Source organism: Rattus norvegicus, chromosome 1 (genome assembly GCF_021556685.1).
Source record: "Rattus norvegicus strain SHRSP/BbbUtx chromosome 1, alternate assembly SHRSP_T2T, whole genome shotgun sequence".
In the NCBI taxonomy this organism is placed as follows: Eukaryota; Metazoa; Chordata; class Mammalia; order Rodentia; family Muridae; genus Rattus; species Rattus norvegicus.
In genome coordinates, this window is record NC_141534.1 from 202,103,309 (window position 1) to 202,122,566 (window position 19,258).

The following is a 19,258-nucleotide window of genomic DNA, read 5'->3' on the forward strand; positions in this document are numbered from 1 at the left end:
AGGGGAGCAGGATAAATGATTTTATTCAAAGAGCAGTGTGGACATGAGAAAAAAAGGATGACAGAAAGCAAGGGAGGGGACCTTGGGGGCTTTCAAGGTTCACCTCTAACCCAACCAAAGCCTACCTCCATTATGGTCTGTCTCTGAGTGACAATGGACCTGCATCCCATCCTGACTTGGACTGTGGTTCCATCTATGACTGTCACTGGTGACAGAGGGTCATTCAAGGTGACATACAGTTTACTTTCTGTGAAGCACTAATGTCAGACCTGAAGGGCACAGTGGGTGCCTGCGCAGTGCTTCAGGGTGAGGCGGATGACGACAGAAGTCACATGGCCTGCCTGTGTAGCATGGTGTGGGGATGAGAACTTTAAAATACACACAGTCTTGGAGACCAGATGGGTTTTCGTCTGCTCTAGTTTGGCCCTAGCTGACCTACAGTGAATCAGCTGTGGACCCCGCCTTTGTCCATAAATGAAGAAAATGATGCCTCCTGCAGAAACACAGGCCTTGCCTTCACATCTCTGGGAGATCCTCATTAAAGCACTTGGGCAAAGATACCAGGTAAATATTCAATAAACGGCAGAGGATGTTATTATTTTAGCACAAGTCAAGGAAGTTCTTCGCTAAAGTTCAGCATCACTGATGTGGTGGCACTAATGGGTCAGGTAGCCGCTAAAATTGGACCACAGAGTCCCAGGGCTGGAGTCACAACTCTGGGTACATGGGTGGCTTTGAGCACATTACTCAGCATATCTGGGCTCCTCCCCATGTGATGGAGGATATGGAGGTGGTTACTTCACAGGGTTACTGGAAATTTTTCGTGATACTACTGGGAGTGAATAGCTTTGTTTCTGCAGGGGGATGGGAAGGCTGCTGGGATTGGGGAGCATGAGGGGTTCAGTAACTATGAGCTTCCTATGCCTGCTGTAACAAAAGGCCACAAGACAAATGCATCCTCTAGAGATGTCAATCTAACACTGAGCTAAAAGTCAAATTAGCAGCCAAGCATTGCTTTCTAAAGATGCTAGTGGGGAATCATTGTCCTTGACTTTTTCCTTGCTCTAGATACTATTCATATTCTTTAACCTGTGTCTACCTCACTCCAGCCTCTGCCCTTGTTGCTGTTCCTTCTCCTTGACTCTGCCCTATTGTTTCCCTTGAGCAAGGATTCCTGGACCAGAGCCCACCTGGACAATCCAAGGTAACGTCTTCATATCAAGGATGTATCTGAATATGTGCATATTTGAGGGTTTTGTATTTCTTGCACCACAGTAGGTGAGGGGGAGATTCAGGTAGATAGAATGTAGAACCTTGAAATATTCATATGTTGTCTATGTAACAACACAGGAAAATGCTTATAATGACACATAATAGAAAAGAGTCAAAAGCCTAATTAATACAGTGTGTGAGACAATCTATAAAGACAGTAAAGTGGCTGTGTGGAGAAAAGGCTTGGGTGAAAAGAACTGGCCTAGGTTGTGAGGCCTGAGCAACTGAGGATAACTGCCCAATTAGGCTTTGTGTCTGAAGACCCACAGCTGAGGTATCAATCATAGTCATATAGCTGCAACCTTGTTTGGCCTCACTGTTTCTGTTCCCTCCATCTCTAAAGTCAGCGTACATGGCTGATGCTATTGAGTCCTCATAGCATCAGCCGTTGCTGGATTGCTACTCTATTCCTTTGCTGTCTGGAACTTGCGGTCAACAGTACAGAGCTTCCTTCTCCCCTGAACATCATTCTCCACAATGGACTAGCACCACCATAACTATTTATGAAAGACCATGGCAGAACATTAACCAAAGGCCAAACTTTACCTTGAACAACATCCTCACTCAGGTCCCCTCCACTGAATACCCTCCACTTGCCTTTGGATCATCTTTTAAGAATGGTTTAACCTTGAATGCTTTTAACTGTCTCAGGGCTTTGATTCTTGGGGAAAAGGGTGGTAATGGCTAACCACCCCTCAAGGCTATCCTACTGCAGAGTTTCTCCAAGCATGCCCCTCAAGCAGCAGGGCCAGCATTGGAGGAACTGATAAGGGAATATCTGTTCTAGTAATGCCACCAGCCAACACCCCTCCCCCCAGACCTACCAAGTAAGAATCCTACACAAGAGTTTAGATATCCATCCATGCTTCAGCCAGTTTTTCAGCACATGAGGCATCACAAGTCCAACATGGTCTTAGACTAGTAACACCCATTATGGATCTGATGACCCAGAAGGAAACTATGGTACTTTAATTCAAAAACTACCCTTCAACTTTCAAGGATCTGTGCCTCACATGTATGCATGGGGACCAAATGAGGCTTCACTTAATATAAAACTAGCAGTGACATGAGTGCTATATTTATGATGCAGCTAATTACAACCTTCCAGTGACCCACAGTCATCATTGCTAGTGCATGGCATTTAATGGTCTGGTTGTTTGTCTATTCACTAACTCACTAGCTTACACTGAGGGATGCTCTCCTGAGTCTGTTGGAATAATCAGAGTTGTATCTCAACTCAGCCTGAGCCACATACCCAAAGCTATTCTACTCCCTGATCTCTCTCCAAGACGCCACAGCAGGCTGCTCCAGTACCAACAAACTGAGCCATCCTGCCAAAGAGACAGGCCCTATGCTGAGCAGCCAGAGGTGGGAGGGATTCCCCGCTCTCCAGTGGATGTCAAGGCAATGTCATGGATTTGCTATCACAGGCCTCCAAGAGACACAAGAAGCTCTTTCAGTTGAGGGGGCCAGGAAAAGTTGAATGGTCTCACCAGATATGGCATGCATTAGTAACTTTTCTCATTGCTGTGGCAAAATGTCTGACAAAGGGAACTTAAGGAAGGTTCGTTCTGGTTCGTAGTCTGTGGTTACAGTCTGTCATGGTGAATCAGGGAGAGTGGCTCAAGCTGGGGAAGCAGCTGGTGACACTGAGACCTGGTGTCCACTGTAGGAAAACAGGTTAATGCTGGTGGCTCAGCTCACTTTCTTCTTTGCCCCTTTTTATTAAGTCTAGTACTTCAGGCCATGGGGATGGTGCTATCCACCCATGCTCAGGAAGTCTTCCCAGATCAGATAAACCTCTCACAGACACATCCGAAGGTACACACCTAGGTGATTCTGCATTAGGTCAAGATGACTTTGAGGATTATCATAGGAGAATTTAAACATAAAGGGGTGGGGGGAGAAAGTAGCACAAGCAAGCAGAAGACAAAAGCAAGACAGAAAGCAGAGCAAGGTAGAGAATAAAGACAAGGGGCTACTCATGCATTGATACCTACAGAATAATAAATTCCTACACATTGTCTAACTCGACTCACGCTGTCCCTACAAACAGCAGACAAGCACCATTGTGTATTGCCTAATGAACCAATCCATCAATGCCACTTGCAAACAGGGGAGTGTGTGGGCCCTGGGTGTGTGCCTGAGTGCACCCTCTCCATCTAAGGCATGGTGGCAGAGGAGAGGTGCGGAAAGGTGAGGAGAGGAGAGGTGCACTCAGATGCCTCATTCTGTACTGGTTGATGTTGTAGAAGAACATTTGTAATCTGACAGGAGTCAAGGCCTGCTCTTGATTGCTACTGCTTCCTTAACAGCAGTTGTTTGAAGACACATTTCATAGAGAAAAATGACTTTTCAGATTTAGGCTCCACTGTCTCTGTGGGATTTCACCTCAGTTGAGCCTCTAGAGATTTCCATTTTGGACTTCTAGAACATTGTGTTCTTCTGTCTACCTTTCTGATGGCTCCTGCACACCTCTGCTTCCCCTTAATAAATCCAGGTGGAACAATCTAGCCAAAGGATTTAGGGACCCTCTATGTATTAACACCTTAATGGTACTAAAATGATACTTTAAAAGCTTACAGCTCAGCTCTTCCAAGTCATTCCCAATACACTCTTTCTCAAAAGGGGGTCAGTTAATTTCCCTAGAGTTCACCATTCCATCCATCTTTTCTATGTCCTTAATGAGTGCTCACACCGCCCCTATCTACAGTACAAACAAAAACGTTACCCTCTTCATCCTGCCTTCTCTCACCCCCTGGATCCTCCCAAAAGGCAAAGCTGGCTTTGTGTGAAAGCTCCTCCCCTTCAATATACTTTACCTATGCTTCCTGATCTTAGCAAGCTCACACCTGGGCCAGGGACCATAAATTATACCTCCTTGCAAGCTTGACTAAGTCCCCTTAACACCACCAGCAGTGACCATATAGAGAGACTCCATGGCTCCTCTTGTTAAAATAGCGTTTTTCTTCACAATAAAGCTTAGAAAATATAACACTGGAATGCACATATGAGCACCCAGAGGTTCAACTACTTCACATCCTGGATGTGGGTACCTTCAACTTCTTCACAACTTTGATCTGATAACAGCCTTTTCTTGGGAACCCTTTATCTCTGACACAATTCAAAGTCACTTCCTCTCAGAAGGATTCTCTGAGTCGCTCCTATCTTTAGCTACCCATCTCAGACATCTCTATTTCCCACAGCCATCTCTCTCATGGGTTTATGCCTCTAAATCCCTTTGCCCTTATAAAGGTAGCAGCCATTGAGTCTAGAGACAGCCCTAACCCAGTATGATCTTCCCTTATCATAACCACATCCTCAAAGACCATGTTGTTCAATAACATCACATTCAGACCACCAAGGATATGGTCTGAAACATCTTTTAGGAGAACCACATCAACTCATAGCCCTATCCCAGACAATATTATAACATGTGCTTCTTTCTCTCAACTGCTATCTCATCTTTTTCCCTGAGAACTTGGTACCTAGGATGTCTGGTCAGTTGAAGACATTAAGGATATACAAGACAAACATTCATACTCTGATATCTGTGAGGGGAAAGCAAGAACACATACCTTCCCCAGACAGTTTAATCATGTCCCACTGATGTTTCAAAGCCATCTTACTTCATTTCAAAGACCATCTACGAACAAAGATGTGCCTTGCTAAATCAAGGAACATGGCCAGTTTGCCTCTGTAGCTACTCTCAGAACGAGTCAGACTCCCAACCTTCCGCCCTGATCTGGCTGATGAAATCATTGGAATGTTTACCTAGCAACCAGGTGGTGGATAACTACCTGAAGGCCACTTCTTGTCATCACTAATTTGGGGTTAACATCTGAGATTCATTTGACAAGTTTGATGAGTTTGATGAATTTCAGGAGAATTATTTAAAAGCTTCCTGTAAGGAACAGTTAGACAGGAGAAGGAAAATTAACAATAACAACAAAAACAACAACAATAGTAATAAAACATCAAAAATTCCTTAAGTACCACCTGGAGTCAGAAGATTTCTTTCCAACCTGTCTCTACTTTCTACTATTTCACTTGCTTTGACTATATTGTTTCCTTACTGAACAGCAAGTGAGTTGGTATAAAAGTTCCTCAGGAGGACTGCAAAGGTGTCTCAGAGGTTAAGAGTATGCACTGCTCTTGTAGAAGACATAAGCTGGGTTCCCAGCACCCATCCCAGAAGGATCACAACCATTGGTTAGATACAGAGTGTCCAATATCCTCTTCTGGAGTCTGTGGACACCTACACTCACACATACACAGACCTACACAGTTACACGATTTAAAAAAAAGTTTTTTAATTTCTTAGGACTAAATATACCCAGATAACATCACAACATTGAAAAATTTAATCTGCTTACTGCTAATTTTTAAAGCTGGTGTCTAGTTCAATTTCAGCAATATGGCATTCCTTCAATTGCAATAGCTAGTATGGTTGGCTTTTATACAATCAAACTATCTTCGACCCTAAAATATGAAGAACATTAGCTTGTGACTTATGTGTGACTCAGTTTGAAGTGGCTTCTACAGTTATTTCCCCTTATCTAGAGAGGGAAGTAGTTCAGATGATATCATCTACATATTATGCTTTCCCTATACTGGGAAACCTATGACAAAGTACAATTTAAAAATCAAGCAGAATACTAGATTGACAACAGTAACCAATCAGGGACAATTACAATTATATGCTATAATAAGACTCTGTGTGTGTGTGTGTGTGTGTGTGTGTGTGTGTGTGTGTGTGTGTGTGTGTGTTTTCAAAGATGCAGGTGAAGTCCAGAAGACAGGCACCATTGTCTATCCTTGGGCACCATTCACACTGCATTGTGAGACAGGGCTCGCTCACTGACCTAGAACTCACCAAGTAAACTAAGGTGACCAACCAATAAACCCCAGGGATCTGCCTGCTTCTGCTCTCTCAGTGTTAGCATTACAAGTATGCATCGTCACTGGTGTGGTGTGCTGTGTGTCTGTGTGTTGTATGTGCCCGTTTGTGTATTAGTGCACATGACAGTGTGTGTCATCGGGAGGCCAGAGGAGGGTGTCAGGTGTTCTCTATTACTCTCTACCTTATTCCTTTGAGGCAGGTAGACTAGATCCTGTCATTTTTTGGCTAGACTGGCAGCTGACAAGCCCCAGCAATCCTCTTATCTACATGCTCCTTAGGGCTAGAATTACAGGCATGCATGGGACAACACCCAACCTGTTATAGGGGTGTCAGGATCTGAACTCTAGGTCTGGCACTGCTCAATCGGAGCTCATATCCACTGAGTCAGCTCTGCAGCCCTCACTCTGGATTTCTTTTGAGATCTAAGTTCTGAGGAAATCAAACTCAGGGCCACACACTCGTGCTGCAGCTGCTTTACTCACTGAGCCATCTCCGCAGCATGTGTAACACAACTTATACCAGGCGACTTGTTTGCTTTTGAAATTTCCCATTTGCTCTCTGACTATGGTTCGTTACAGGAAACAAAGCACAGTCAGTGAAACTACAGGTATGGGAGATGGTTGTGGTCAACTGCACAGTGATGTGCTGTTTTTAGCCATGGTGGAGGCCAATGACACACTGGAGAAATGACTGAACGAAATAGCCCCTAGGCTGAGATGGCCCTGGCACACATGAATCACTACTCAAGCATGAGAGGCAGTAGCCAAGACCAAAGGGGAGATATGGCCAGCTGCATAACTCAGAACCGTCAATGAAACAGATCATTTGGGATGCTGACAGATTTATGTTCTGGGATGAGGCACCCACAGCGTGGTCATTATCCGGATGAGCAGTGCCTTTATAAGCAGTTAGGCAAAGTGAATGCCACTGGCTGACCCCAAGGTGTGTCACCATAGGGTCACAATGGCTGAACTGGACTGTAGGCTGACTCTGAGGCAGATGTTGGCTAGACACTGTCCACATAATTTGCCAATTATGGAGTAAAATAGACACAGTCTTAGAGCCTGTGAGTTTTTCAGTCCCAGAGAATGTAATTGCACAAGACCCCCAGAGTATGAGGCACTGGTCCTCTGAAACATGATGCAGTGATCTGTGGCAGGGATGAGTCTCTTCTAGGGTGACAGCATAAAGGTAGTATCCTCAACTGTGAAGATCACCCAACATGGTAAGGCATATACAAATTCCACATTCATGGTGCTGGTATACATAGCATAAGCCCCACCACCATCCAGCCTTAGTGCATTCCATGTTCACTAAGGCCTCAAGTAAAGTATCAGAGAACACAGGCACACAGCACTCAGAAGTCCCTATGTTTGAAGAGTCATGGCCTAATGGTGTGTGTGTGTAAGAGAGAGAGAGAGAGAGAGAGAGAGAGACAGAGAGACAGAGAGACAGAGAGACAGAGAGACAGAGAGACAGAGAGAGACAGAGAAGACTTAAAAATGTTGTAAACATACATAATGTAACAATTTACACTCCTGCTACTTTTAGGCATGTGATTTGGTGGCACTGAGAACAGTCATGTTGCTAATGCCGTCTGGCTCCCAGAACTTCTCATCTTGCAGAACGGAAATCATCCTTACTTTCAACTCCTTGCTGCCATTCCATTCCTCTTTATGAGTTCCCCAACAGTAGGGACAGCATCTGAGTTCAACATATAAGCATTATTTGTGACTGGCATATTTCACATTATATAACATCCTCAGGGTTATACATGTGTTGGAACTCCCCATCCTTTTGAAAGATGAGTAGCATCCATCATACAGACAGATGTCATTCTGCCTAGTGGTTTATCTGCTAGCTGGCACTTGGGGTGCCTCTGCATTTTAGCTGCTGTGAGTAATGTTCAATACAGTGGATGCACAAATATCTAAGTTTTGGCTTCTCATCCATGCTTGCAGGTTCCCCATTGTTTCAGTCTGTGGCTCCAACTTGATCTTATGCAATTCCTTCTTAGTTCCACAGCAGCTCTTTCTCATGTAGAGACCAGGGGACAATCGAGTGCTACTCCTCAGACCTTAGCTAGCCTTAGTTTCTGACAGTGTCATTGGCCTGTACCTCACCAACTAGGCTGGGCTGGCTGGCTAGCCAGCCCAAGGCAATCACCTGCCTTTGCCCCCACCCCCCAGCATTGGGGTTACATCATGTATACAACTGTGCCCAGTGGCTTTTTTATTTGTTTGTTTTTTTTTTATTGGTTCTTGGGGTTTAAACCAAAGTTTTCCAATCTCCCCAGCCTTGCAGTATCTTCTTGAGAAAGTATGTATGGGAAAAAGACAGATTCATAGATCATTTTAGCAGCCACGTGAAAGCCTCCATATATTTTTTTGGATGGTTATCTTTTCCTCCTAGGCTACTGCCTGTATAGAGTTAGGGGGAAATGGGGAGTAGGATCTTGGTTTGAGACCATCATGGTGGTGATAGATGGCTACAACTGAACACAAGCATTCAGTGTTTTGTGGCCCCCATGCATTCAAAGAGATGAAAGGAAAGGGGAGAGCATTCTCATCTTGTGAGTAGGCTACAGAGCAAGTGGCCAATCTTGCTCAGGCAACCCAGGTCCAGGCATGGGGATCAAACTTCCTGCCATTCCTTAGCAACCTAAGCAGAGAGCCAGAATCTGTGTAGTAGGAACACTTCATGAAAGAGAAAAGATGAAGTCTTTTTCCTCTGGCCTCATGAGGACACAGCATGGTCATACGGGAAGAGGCCCCAGTAGGCAGCAAGGACACAAGATTCAAACCCACTCAGTTGCAGCCTAAGCAGGTTGACATCTCTCAAGGGCTCAATGCCCTATCTCTTCTTGGGCTACAGAGCAATGTCCTGTTCTCTCTTGGTGTCCTATCCAGCCATGGCTGGGACATTAAGTGTTGAGGGCACATGAGCTAAGGTGTATGGAAGAGGGTGGCAATCTCCACTTGAGTTTTTTCCTCTCATGAAGAAGAAGCTGGTGTGCATCAGGCTTCTTACATCCACTTTCTTCCCCATCAAGCTTGCTGAACACAAATCATCACTATACCATATTGAAGTCATTTGGCCATTCAATTTCAGGGGAAGCCATTACCCAGGCTGTACTGGCAAAAACTGGGTACAATAGTGAGCAAGAAGAGGAAGCCCCCTCTCTAATTTAGGTGACATCCAGTCTGTAATAGGATCCCAGTTGTCCAGGTCATTAGGCACAGGCATGCAGCTTTCTAAAGGACGAGCAAGGGTGATTAGATTCTAGTTCAAGGCTAGAGGATGTCCAAACTCCAGGACAGAAAATAGGACATTTTCTTCACAAGATGACCCATGGTGACCTAAACCCAGCTACCAAGCAAGCACTCCAGTAACATCAGAAGAACTGGTCAACTCAGGTTCATTAGAGAAACAAGATGCAAACATATTCTCATAAGGTGTCATGGTGGAGCAACGCGACACTTGTGTATGGGACTGCTGACTTCATGTCGACAGTCTGTTTAGCTGAATTGGCCATAACTGCAAGCCTGGAGCCCACAGAGATGATTACAGGCTCCGCCAAGAGCTGGACAAATGAGGCTGGCGCAGCGTCTGAAAGCCCCAAGTGGTAAATCTCTCATTAGAAGAGCCATTAACTGCACACAGCACATCAGGTGGCTGGGGTAGGGAGTGGGGAGAGGCACCATCCCTGGGCTGGATCTGAGAGCACAAGACCAGAGGAAAAGCCCAGGCTTGCAGAGGCCTGCCCACACTCCTGCCATTAGCTGACTCCCTGCTTAGAAGGCGAAGTAGCTTCTACAGGACTCACTAACAGCTTATCCGCTATGCTGACCAATTAGAATGGGGCTGCTCTCACCTGGAAGGCTTTCCCCTAGAGTTCTTGGGCTTTTCATCTCAGTTGAATGCAACCGCCAGCTCTCAGTATTCCTTGTGCTATATCCTCTCCTTCTGCTTAGGACAAACCTCCCAATGGGTCAAGAATCACAGAAACTGACCCTAGAGGTAAGAAGCATAAAAGAATTCAGAGCCTCTAGAAACATCTTCACAGCCACTCCTACCTCAAGACAAAGAAGGAAATAGCAGACCAGAAATGGGCAGGGCTTCCCCAAAACACCTCAGCCAGGAAACAGTAGAATCAGCCTTATTCAGTCAAGTTTCCATCTTGAACAGGACAGGCATAGCTCGGTGACTTCAGGAAACCTCTATCATCTCCCAAAGAAGTCCCAGACCAATGAGCAATTACTATGTATTCCTGTTACCCTAATCCCCATTACACATTAATCTGCTTTTGCTCTCTGGTTAACCTATTCTGGACACTACTTTGACGGAATGATGGGAGGTGTGGCTTCCTTTGGCTTCTTTCACTTAGCATCATTTATACAGCTCCCTCGTGTTGTACATACACTAGGACTCTATGCATTTTCATAGAAGACTAATTCTCTGTTAAATGGAAAGACTGCTTGTGAGCTGATAGTCATTCATCAGCTGGTGGGCATTTAGGCTGACCTAGTCTACCATAAACATTTGTGTACAGGTTTTCATGCAGATGTCTGCCCTTGTGCACTGAAATGCTAAGGTATATGGTAATTCCATATTTACCTGTTGAAGAATTGCCAAACCAATTATTTTCCAAAGCATCTGGATCATCTTGTGTCATAAGTGACAGCATAGGCAGGTTACATGTTTGGTTTTGTTGTTTTTCCATCCTTTCTAACACTTGCTATTGTCTGTCATATTTTTCCTTATATCTCCCAAGTACATGCGAACTGGTATCCCATTGTGGTTACACTGCTTTGATGGATAACAACATTGAGCATCTTTTCATGAGCTTAATGGCCTTTTTACACCCTGTTCCCCCCTATTCCTGGGAGGAGAAATGACATGACAGCAGTAAGGTTCCCAGACTCCCATAAGGCAGTGTCTCTTATCCATGGATGGTCAAACATGGAGCTGTTATCATCAGTGAGGCTGAGGGAATACCACAGAGGGAATGCCTCTAACTGGGAAGCTTCTGAACTTTTCAATCTAGACAAGTCACCTTACTTCCTTGTACCTCAGTGTCCCTATCTACAAAGAAAACATTGCGGTTTCTATTTTACTGGATTATTACTGAGAAAAGAGCCTTCGCCTACTGCCTGCTTGTGGAAGCAGCAAATGACTTTCATTTCCTTACCTCCACAGCAAGCATTAGTGCAGCATTCAGTACGGACAGGACCCTGGCCTGGATACCGGGGTCACAGTGATGGACACGGCAGGCAAAAAACATCTCTGCCCTCCTGAAATTTATGTGAGGCCTAACATTCTCAAAAACCTTAATGAAGCTAGTTGTTATTACATTCAACTTTCTTACTCTTGATTGCAAAATAAGTAGCAGTTCATCAGAAAGCAAAGGACAAGACAAAGGGAGTCTCACTAATGAACTTGAACTTTAGTGAGAGACAAAGCGTTAGCTTCAGGAATTGCAGCTCTCTGCCTGATCCAGGTGTGGCCTTTCCTTTCTCACTGAGACTGAAAGGAGAGGGCCAGAGAAGCCACTGGCAATAGGTCCACTAGGGATCAGGGATGTGAAAAGGCGCAGAATGAGGTGGGGGAAGTGGGAGAAGGAAGGTGGGAGGAGGAGGAGGAGGAGGTGGGTGAGGGGAGAGGGATTAAGGGGGAAGGGAGGAGAGGGAGTGGGGGGGTGGATTTAGCACCTCCAGATACCTAGACAAAGGATCCCTGAAACACTTTTCAAGCTAGAAGTGATTTAGAGAATCAAATGGTAAAATCATAAGATCACAAAAAAAAAAAAAATCAAATAAAAAGGGTGCATGGGAGCAAAGAGCAAAGAAAGTGGCTCAAGATGCTTGGGATGTACAGCAGGGCTAGGTGGGGAGCGTGGACATGGAGGAAGGTAAATGGGGCCTTGGGAGTTTCAGCAGGGCTAGGTGGGGGTTTGGGACATTCAAGGCATGACTAAGTGAAGCTGCTACTAAAGGAAGAAAAGCTAGTAACCCAAAGAATGCCTCTAGGACAGGAAGCCAATGAGGTTCCAAGGCCACACTGCTCTGCTCAGAGGTCAACAAAGACACGAAGAGCCAGCATTCACTACTAGTTCCACTTAGGGCCACTCCCAGAACCTTCTCCAGGTTCCCTTACCTGCCCAGCAATTCTGACCTAACCAGGTACTTGGACGCCAGATCCTTCCCTAACATTCTTTTGGGAGAGCCTTTCCACATGAACTGCATGATTTCCAGCATCCTGTGGAATTATCTGCAGTCTGATGACTTTAATTTCCATGTGTGTGTGGGAGAGTGGGACTGTGACATAGGGGCATGTCACTCATGGCTAGTCAAGGTCATAAATAAGGCTGTCTTTGCAGAAAGATGGATGGGAAACAACCATGGATTTGTCCTACCAAATGCTAAGCTCTCTAAAAGCTATGGGAAAGGCAATATACTACTAGAGAAAGAACAAAACCAAACTGGCAGCAAAGAACAGCAGCAAAAGAACATAAAAGATGACCTCAGACATATGGAAATGCAGAAAATAATAAGTGGGATAGCATATTAGTAGATATTGACAATTAAAACAAAATTAATGGTAGTAAATGATGACTGAGCAACCAGTTATTTTGAAAACCCACATAAACCTTATTGCTTACAAACCCACCAATCAACTAGAGCTAACCTAAAATCAGGTAAAAGTAAACATCTTGTTTTTAAAGCCAGGAATGGTGATGCATGTCTGATACCTCAACACTCAGGAGGTAAAGAAGGAAGGTCAAAAGTTCAAGGCCGCCCTTGGCTATGTGGCAAGTCTTATGTCATCCTTACCTACATGAAAGCCTGTCTTAAAATTAAAAACGGGGGCTGGAGAGATGGCTCAGTGGATAAGAGCATTGATTGCTCTTCTAGAGGTCCTGAGTTCAATTCCCAGCAACCACATGGTGGCTCACAACCATCTGTAATGAGATCTGATGCCCTCTTCTGGTGCATCTGAAGACAACTGCAGTGTACTTATATATAATAAATAAATAAATCTTTAAAAAAAATTAAAAACATATTTTAAAAATATAGAATTTGTCACCCTGGGTGGGAAAAGGCATCTTTAGAAAGTTTTCAATGAAAATACCATTAAATATAAGTTGAGTAAATCCAAACTATTTTAGTAAACTATTTTAATAGTTGCTGATTACTACTTGCTCTAAAACAAACTCTCACTCAACAAGACTGTGGAGAGAGAGGCTAAGTCATAGATTAGGAAAACAGTATCGAAAGGCATGTAACAGACAAAAGTTTAACACCAAAATTAATTTTTAAATCTTCTGAAAATGAATCTGGGGAAAAGTGACGAAATAAAAACAGGCCTTTCTCAACGGAGATGTGGTCCTCAGGCAACATCTAAGGAGAGGCAGCATCTATAGGCTCTGTAGTGCTACCACCCTTCTCTTCCATGACAGGGGCTCTTGGTGTGGTATAAAATCTTTTCCTTAATAAGGTTTCTTTTGAAAAACTAGCCTTTGGTGCTTTATTTTTTTTTATTTCATTGATTTCAAATGTCATTATTTTGATTTGCTTTTGTGACCCATGCCCATGTTTGTACCTCAAGTTTATTCATTTTTCACTATTTGGCAGTCATATATCTCAAATCGATTTATAAATTCTCATGTTGAAAACACTTTGCCTCCCCACTCTAAGCATCATTATTTCCTGTTACCACTAAGGAGGGAAACGATACTGGCTAAGGCCAAGGATGCCTCTAATTATCGTGTGATACGAAGGGCAGCTAGCTATAACAGGGGATTATTTGGCCCAGAATGTCAATAGTTCCCAAGGTAGGATCCCTGACACAGACACAAAATTAAGAGATTTGCAAAGACAATCCTACAATTCTTAAATAGGACTGACCCCTCTCCACCAAGTAAACTTCCTTATAGGCACAGAATGGTCCCAGCAGACAGACTTACCTTAACCATTTCCTCTCACACTTCACAGACATCAATTTGAGAGAAGTCACAGATGAGCAGTTTTTAGAATGCAGCATGGCAGAAGCCTTTGTAAACTAGGAGTTCGTGAAACTGTCTCATAAAAGGCTCAGAAAGCAACAGCAATAAAGTAGAAAAGGGGGGTACACTGAACTTCAATAAATTATTATATCTTCTGTTCACAAGGAGACGTCATAAGAAAATGAAAAGCCTGCTACATACAGGAAATATTCTAACAAAGGAGATATAGTTGGGATATTTAATTGACAGGGTCATTCAAAGTATTAACAAAAGTATAAATAGCCCAACACAAAATAGAGTTACCAAACATCTGTTTGTCTTCCCTAGGTTGGCAAAAACTTTGCTTTTCCTGGCTGTTTCTAGGCAGCTAAGAGTGACATACAAACTCAGGCCACTCCACATAGGGCATCGAACCACTAGGTTCTCTACAATTTGGCTATGGAGGAGAAATGGACTGCCAACCCTTCCCAAGTGTGCTTGCAGAATTCTGGACCATGTCTAGCTCCCTTCTGTCTCTATTCACTCAAGCCTCTCATTCCCTACCTTAACCCATGGCTTAATATCTGTATGGTGAGTTATTCTATTACAACCCTTGTGTTACTTACTATGCTTGTCAACTTGACACCAGCTAGAATCATCCGAGAAGTGAGAATCTCAATTGAGGAGATGCCCTCATCCTACTGGCCTGTAGGCAAGCATGTAATGCATTTTCTTGATGAAGGGCCTAGTCTACTCCAAGTAGTGCCATCTCTTGGCAGGTGGTGGGGAGTATTTAAGAAAGCAAACTGAGCAAGCTGTGGGATAAAACCATTAAACAGCATTCCTTTGTGATTCCTGCCTCAGTTCCTGCCTCCAAGTTCCTGCCTCCAGTTTCTACCTTGGCTTCACCTGATGATGGGCTGTAACCTGTAAGCCAATAATAAACCCTTCCCTCCCCCATATTGCTTTCATTCGTGGTATTTATCACAGAAACAGAAGCCTAAACAGACTAAAACAGCCTTGCAGGGAGTCTTCAATGCTCAGTCTGCATCTTCATCATAAACATGATTTTCCCTGAAGGCAAAGAGGCTTGGATCTGAGGCTACCCTCCCAGAGTTAGCAATTCCAATTGTATCTTTATTCCTTTCCCCATCACTTCTTGGCTCTAGAAAACTTACTAGAAAGCAACTTAGATTCTATTGCTGTTAAGAGACACCATGACCATGGCAACTCTTATAAGAGGTCTAGTCCATTATCATCATGGTGGGAAGGATGGCGGTATGCAGGCAGACATGGTGCTGGAGAGGGAGCTGGGAATTCTACATCTTGATTCACAAGCAGCAGAAGGACCGAGACCTCAAAGCCTGTCCCAACAGCAACACACTCCAGAAAGACCATACCTACTCCAACAACATCACGCCTAAGAGTGTCACTCACCATGGGTCATTCCTAGTCAAACCAGCACATTCCATTCCTGGTTCCCATAGGCTTGTAGACATACCATAATGCAGAAATGCATTCAGTCCAGCTTCAAACATCCCCATATTCTACCACAGTCTCAACAGTGTTTAAAAGTCCAAAAGTTCAAAGTCTCTTCTGAGATTCATACAAGCTCTTAACTGTAATCTTCAATAAAATCAATATGAAAAAGAAGGTCACATACTTTCAACATACAATGGCACAGACAAGGCCACACCCCCTCATAGGGCCACTCTCTATGGGCCTAGCATTCAAAGCACCACAGCTACAGCAAAAACTATTCTCTCTCTCTCTCTCTCTCTCTCTCTCTCTCTCTCTCTCTGACTTAGCCTTAGCATGAGTATTTTCCTGGGCCCGCTTAAAAAACGAGTCACCTCAGATGGACTCCCAGTAAGTGAAGTCTGGATTCACCCTCCTGTGAATGAGCATGAAGCAAGTGCTTCTGACAGATTAACCTCACCTAACTCCGGACTGTGGAAGTCTGGGGTTCACACTTACCTTCATGCATAATGGATTTAATCTCCTCCAAGTCAGCCTACACTGACTTTAGCTCTGCACACAAAAGGCCAAAGTGACAGCTTTTCTAAGTCCATAGTCTAAGTCAACCCAAGGAACCCTATCATTTAATGATCAGTTCGGATGCGTCCAAGGAGCCTTTGTCCCAACACCAAATAATCCAGTCCTTCCATGTGTTTGTCCCCCAATCCCATTGCATTCATTGCAGTGGCTACACAGTTACTTTTCTGGGTACTTTGGCCAAGAGTTACTCAACCTGGGTTTGTGGAGGGAAGGCTAGCAGGAGTGAGTTGAACACAGCAAGGCTTGCTACCGGCTGACTTCAGCATCCTGACCCTGTCAGTGCCTCTCTTCCTCTGTAAATGAGAAAACGACTCCCACTCCTTTCTGGAGTTGATTACTGCCTGGAAAGTTCTTAGCACAAGTGCCTGCCACACAGCAGAAGCTAAGAAGCGGCTGCTGCCAATAGGGATAAGAGCTAATTAAATGTTTGCTGAGCTGGGCTGAGTGACAAGCTCTGGGTCTCCAGCGAGGGACTCAATCCAGAGTGTTCAGATGGCATCTTTCCTATGAGACGCAGACCCTGTGGGCGCTGGAACAAGTTTGCAGCAGAAGCTTCATAAAGAAATGAAGGCGGCAAGCAGGAACCCACTGTGAGAGGCACAAACGTGCTGTCTCTCTCTTTCCCTTTACCCTCCTAAAGAATGGCTAGGCCTTGCCAGCTTGAGGCTGATGTTGCCTGTTTTGCCCTTTTTTCCAGAGGAGATATAAACAAAGATAGGTCACTGATGAAAGACTGAATCAGTGGTTCTCAAGCTGTGGGTAGAGACCCTTTTGGGGTCGAATGATCCTTGCATGATGTTCCAATATCAGATATCCTGCATATCAGATATCTACACTATGATTCACAACAGTAGCAACATTACAGTTACAAAGTAGCAACTAAATTAATTTTATGTTTGGAGGTCACCCCAGCAGGAGGAACTATAGGAAAGGGTTGAAGCAATAAGAAGGTTGAGAACTACTGGGCTAGAAAATGATCGCCCAAGTCCAATTTAGTGAACCAATTAGTCTACTGGACTGAGTTATGGAGAACTCAGAGGTTACTTACAGAAGTGTGGGTGCCCCCAAAGCAAGCACAACATCAGAATGTTACACCCCGGCATGGATGATGTCTTAGTTACCTTTCTATTGCTGTGATAAAACACTATGACCAAGACAACCCGTAGAAGAGTTTGTTTGGCCTTATGGTTGCAGAAGTTTAAAATCCATGGTGGTAGGAGTGAAGGTATGGTCCACATAGCATATGCGTTAACACAAAATCCGAAAACATGTTTGCTTTTCTTTCTCTTGGACTATCCGGTTGGAAGGATAATATGGAGGGATCGTAGCTATTTCCTAAATAGGTGACAGTCGGACTTGCTCATCAGCGTTAGCCAGCAGCCCTTTCCCTCCTGAACTTTCTCAGTAGAGAACACAGGTTGAATATCAGGAAACTCATAAAGCCCATACAAACCAGGGCTGTCCTTAAAAATCTGCCACAAGAGGCATTAGTGCTTGGATCCTTGCCAGGGGCAGCTCTTACTCAGGAACGAGCTGAGCCAGGCACTGCGGGTCCCAGAGCAGGAAACAAAGGAGCTGGAAGAACCTCGGCTTGAGCCCTTTGTTTGCTCCAGCTCTGTTTAAAGCCGTGGGATAACAGGAGGACCCTAGTCAATAGAAGTGCCTAACCTGTGCACACTGCCCATTTCCCAGAGGGCTCTCCAGTGAGCACTGCGAGGCTCCTCCTCACACCAAACAACACAGAAGAGTACCCACCGGCCAGCCACACTCACTCTCAGCTCTTGATGCTGCTCAAAGACCTCAGGGAAGGGTCGGTGTGCCCTGCTTCTCTGAGTGTGTAAGCACTGTGAAGGAGCTGGCCTGCACTGTTCTGTCCTTAGTCCTTAATTCTGTAGGACCCCATTTTAAAGAAAGGGAGACAGGTATTGCAGTATGCAAAGTGCAGTGCTTAGAACTAGAGCTAGGAGGAGCAAGGGTTAAAGGTTACAGAGCACCCATAGATATCCCTGTATCTCAAAACAAACAAATAGCAAAACACCTGAAAAAGCTACTTTAAGATCAGGTATAAACCTCCAATCTCAGCACTAGAGAGGCAGAGGCTGGGTAAGGCTAGCCTGGTCTACAGACCAAGTTCCAGCCCAGCTCTTGCTTCATAGTGAAACTCTGTCTCAATAAGAAAGTAAAACAAACAAAGCTTAAACTATCAATTAAATTTGTAAGTGGAAGCTCAGACTCCGAGAAATAAATTGAAGCCAGACCTAGTGTCTCCAAAAGTGTGCACAGCCCCACCAAGCTATGCTGGCTTCACAGAAACCTTCATCCTGTTCTCTCAACTTGAGACCAACACCTCAGACCAGGGAGTGAAGCCACAGCTAAGTGTTCACCAAGCAGAGAGTTCTTGAGTCATTCATTCACAACCCCGTCTGACTCTGATTTAAAACAAACAAACAAACAAACAAACAAACAAAGTCACCCACTCCAAGTCACCTGAAAATCCCTCAGGTTACAGGATGGGCCAGGTTCAGAGCCTGGGGGTGGTTGCTCAAGGTCTTTGTGTCTCTCTCAGAACATCCAGCCTCTGAGGGAAGGATCAGGCAATCCCACCACTCCCTAGAACCACAAGTACACCTGAGATTAAACACACACAGGAAGGTAAAAATCCAGAGGCCTGAAAGCAAGGTCATGCTTATCTTCTCTCCCCATTCAGATAACAGGTAATTGCTTTTTTATCACTTGCACGTGGAATTTGAAAGTTAAAAGGCAGGGCGACTTGATATCACACTTGAAGCTGTGCAGCACACAGATCCTCAAGGGCCACTTCTTCTGAGGACCCTGAGTCAAGTCTCCCAGATTCACTAACACACTTTAATGAGGAAAACAGCCAAGGCCTGACAAAGTGTCAGTCCGTCCAACGGGAAGACTTCCTAGAGCTGATAGCACATGTGGAAAAGAAGTTGTAAACTGTCATCAGTGGTCCCAAGGTAGCCTTTACCTAAGGAGAGATATTTGGGGGGAGAGGGGTGCATCCCAAGGAAAGAGAA

At 44.5% G+C, this 19,258-nt stretch overlaps 1 protein-coding gene across 29 annotated transcripts in view; it reads right to left on the reverse strand.

The window, feature by feature from the left end:
* C1h10orf90 (similar to human chromosome 10 open reading frame 90) overlaps positions 1-19,258 on the reverse strand; it is a 232,411-nt gene that overhangs the window by 86,382 nt on the left and 126,771 nt on the right. For 3 of the 29 annotated variants that reach the window (XM_087550655.1, XM_087656422.1, XM_087653753.1), the window contains exon 2: positions 5,073-5,176. The exons of 17 other annotated variants lie outside the window; for them this stretch is intronic. Coding sequence is in view for 4 of the 12 variants with exons in the window: in NM_001163214.3 (NP_001156686.2) it covers positions 4,851-4,896 (46 nt within the window). In the remaining 8 variants the exon portion in view is untranslated. 29 annotated transcript variants of the gene reach the window in all.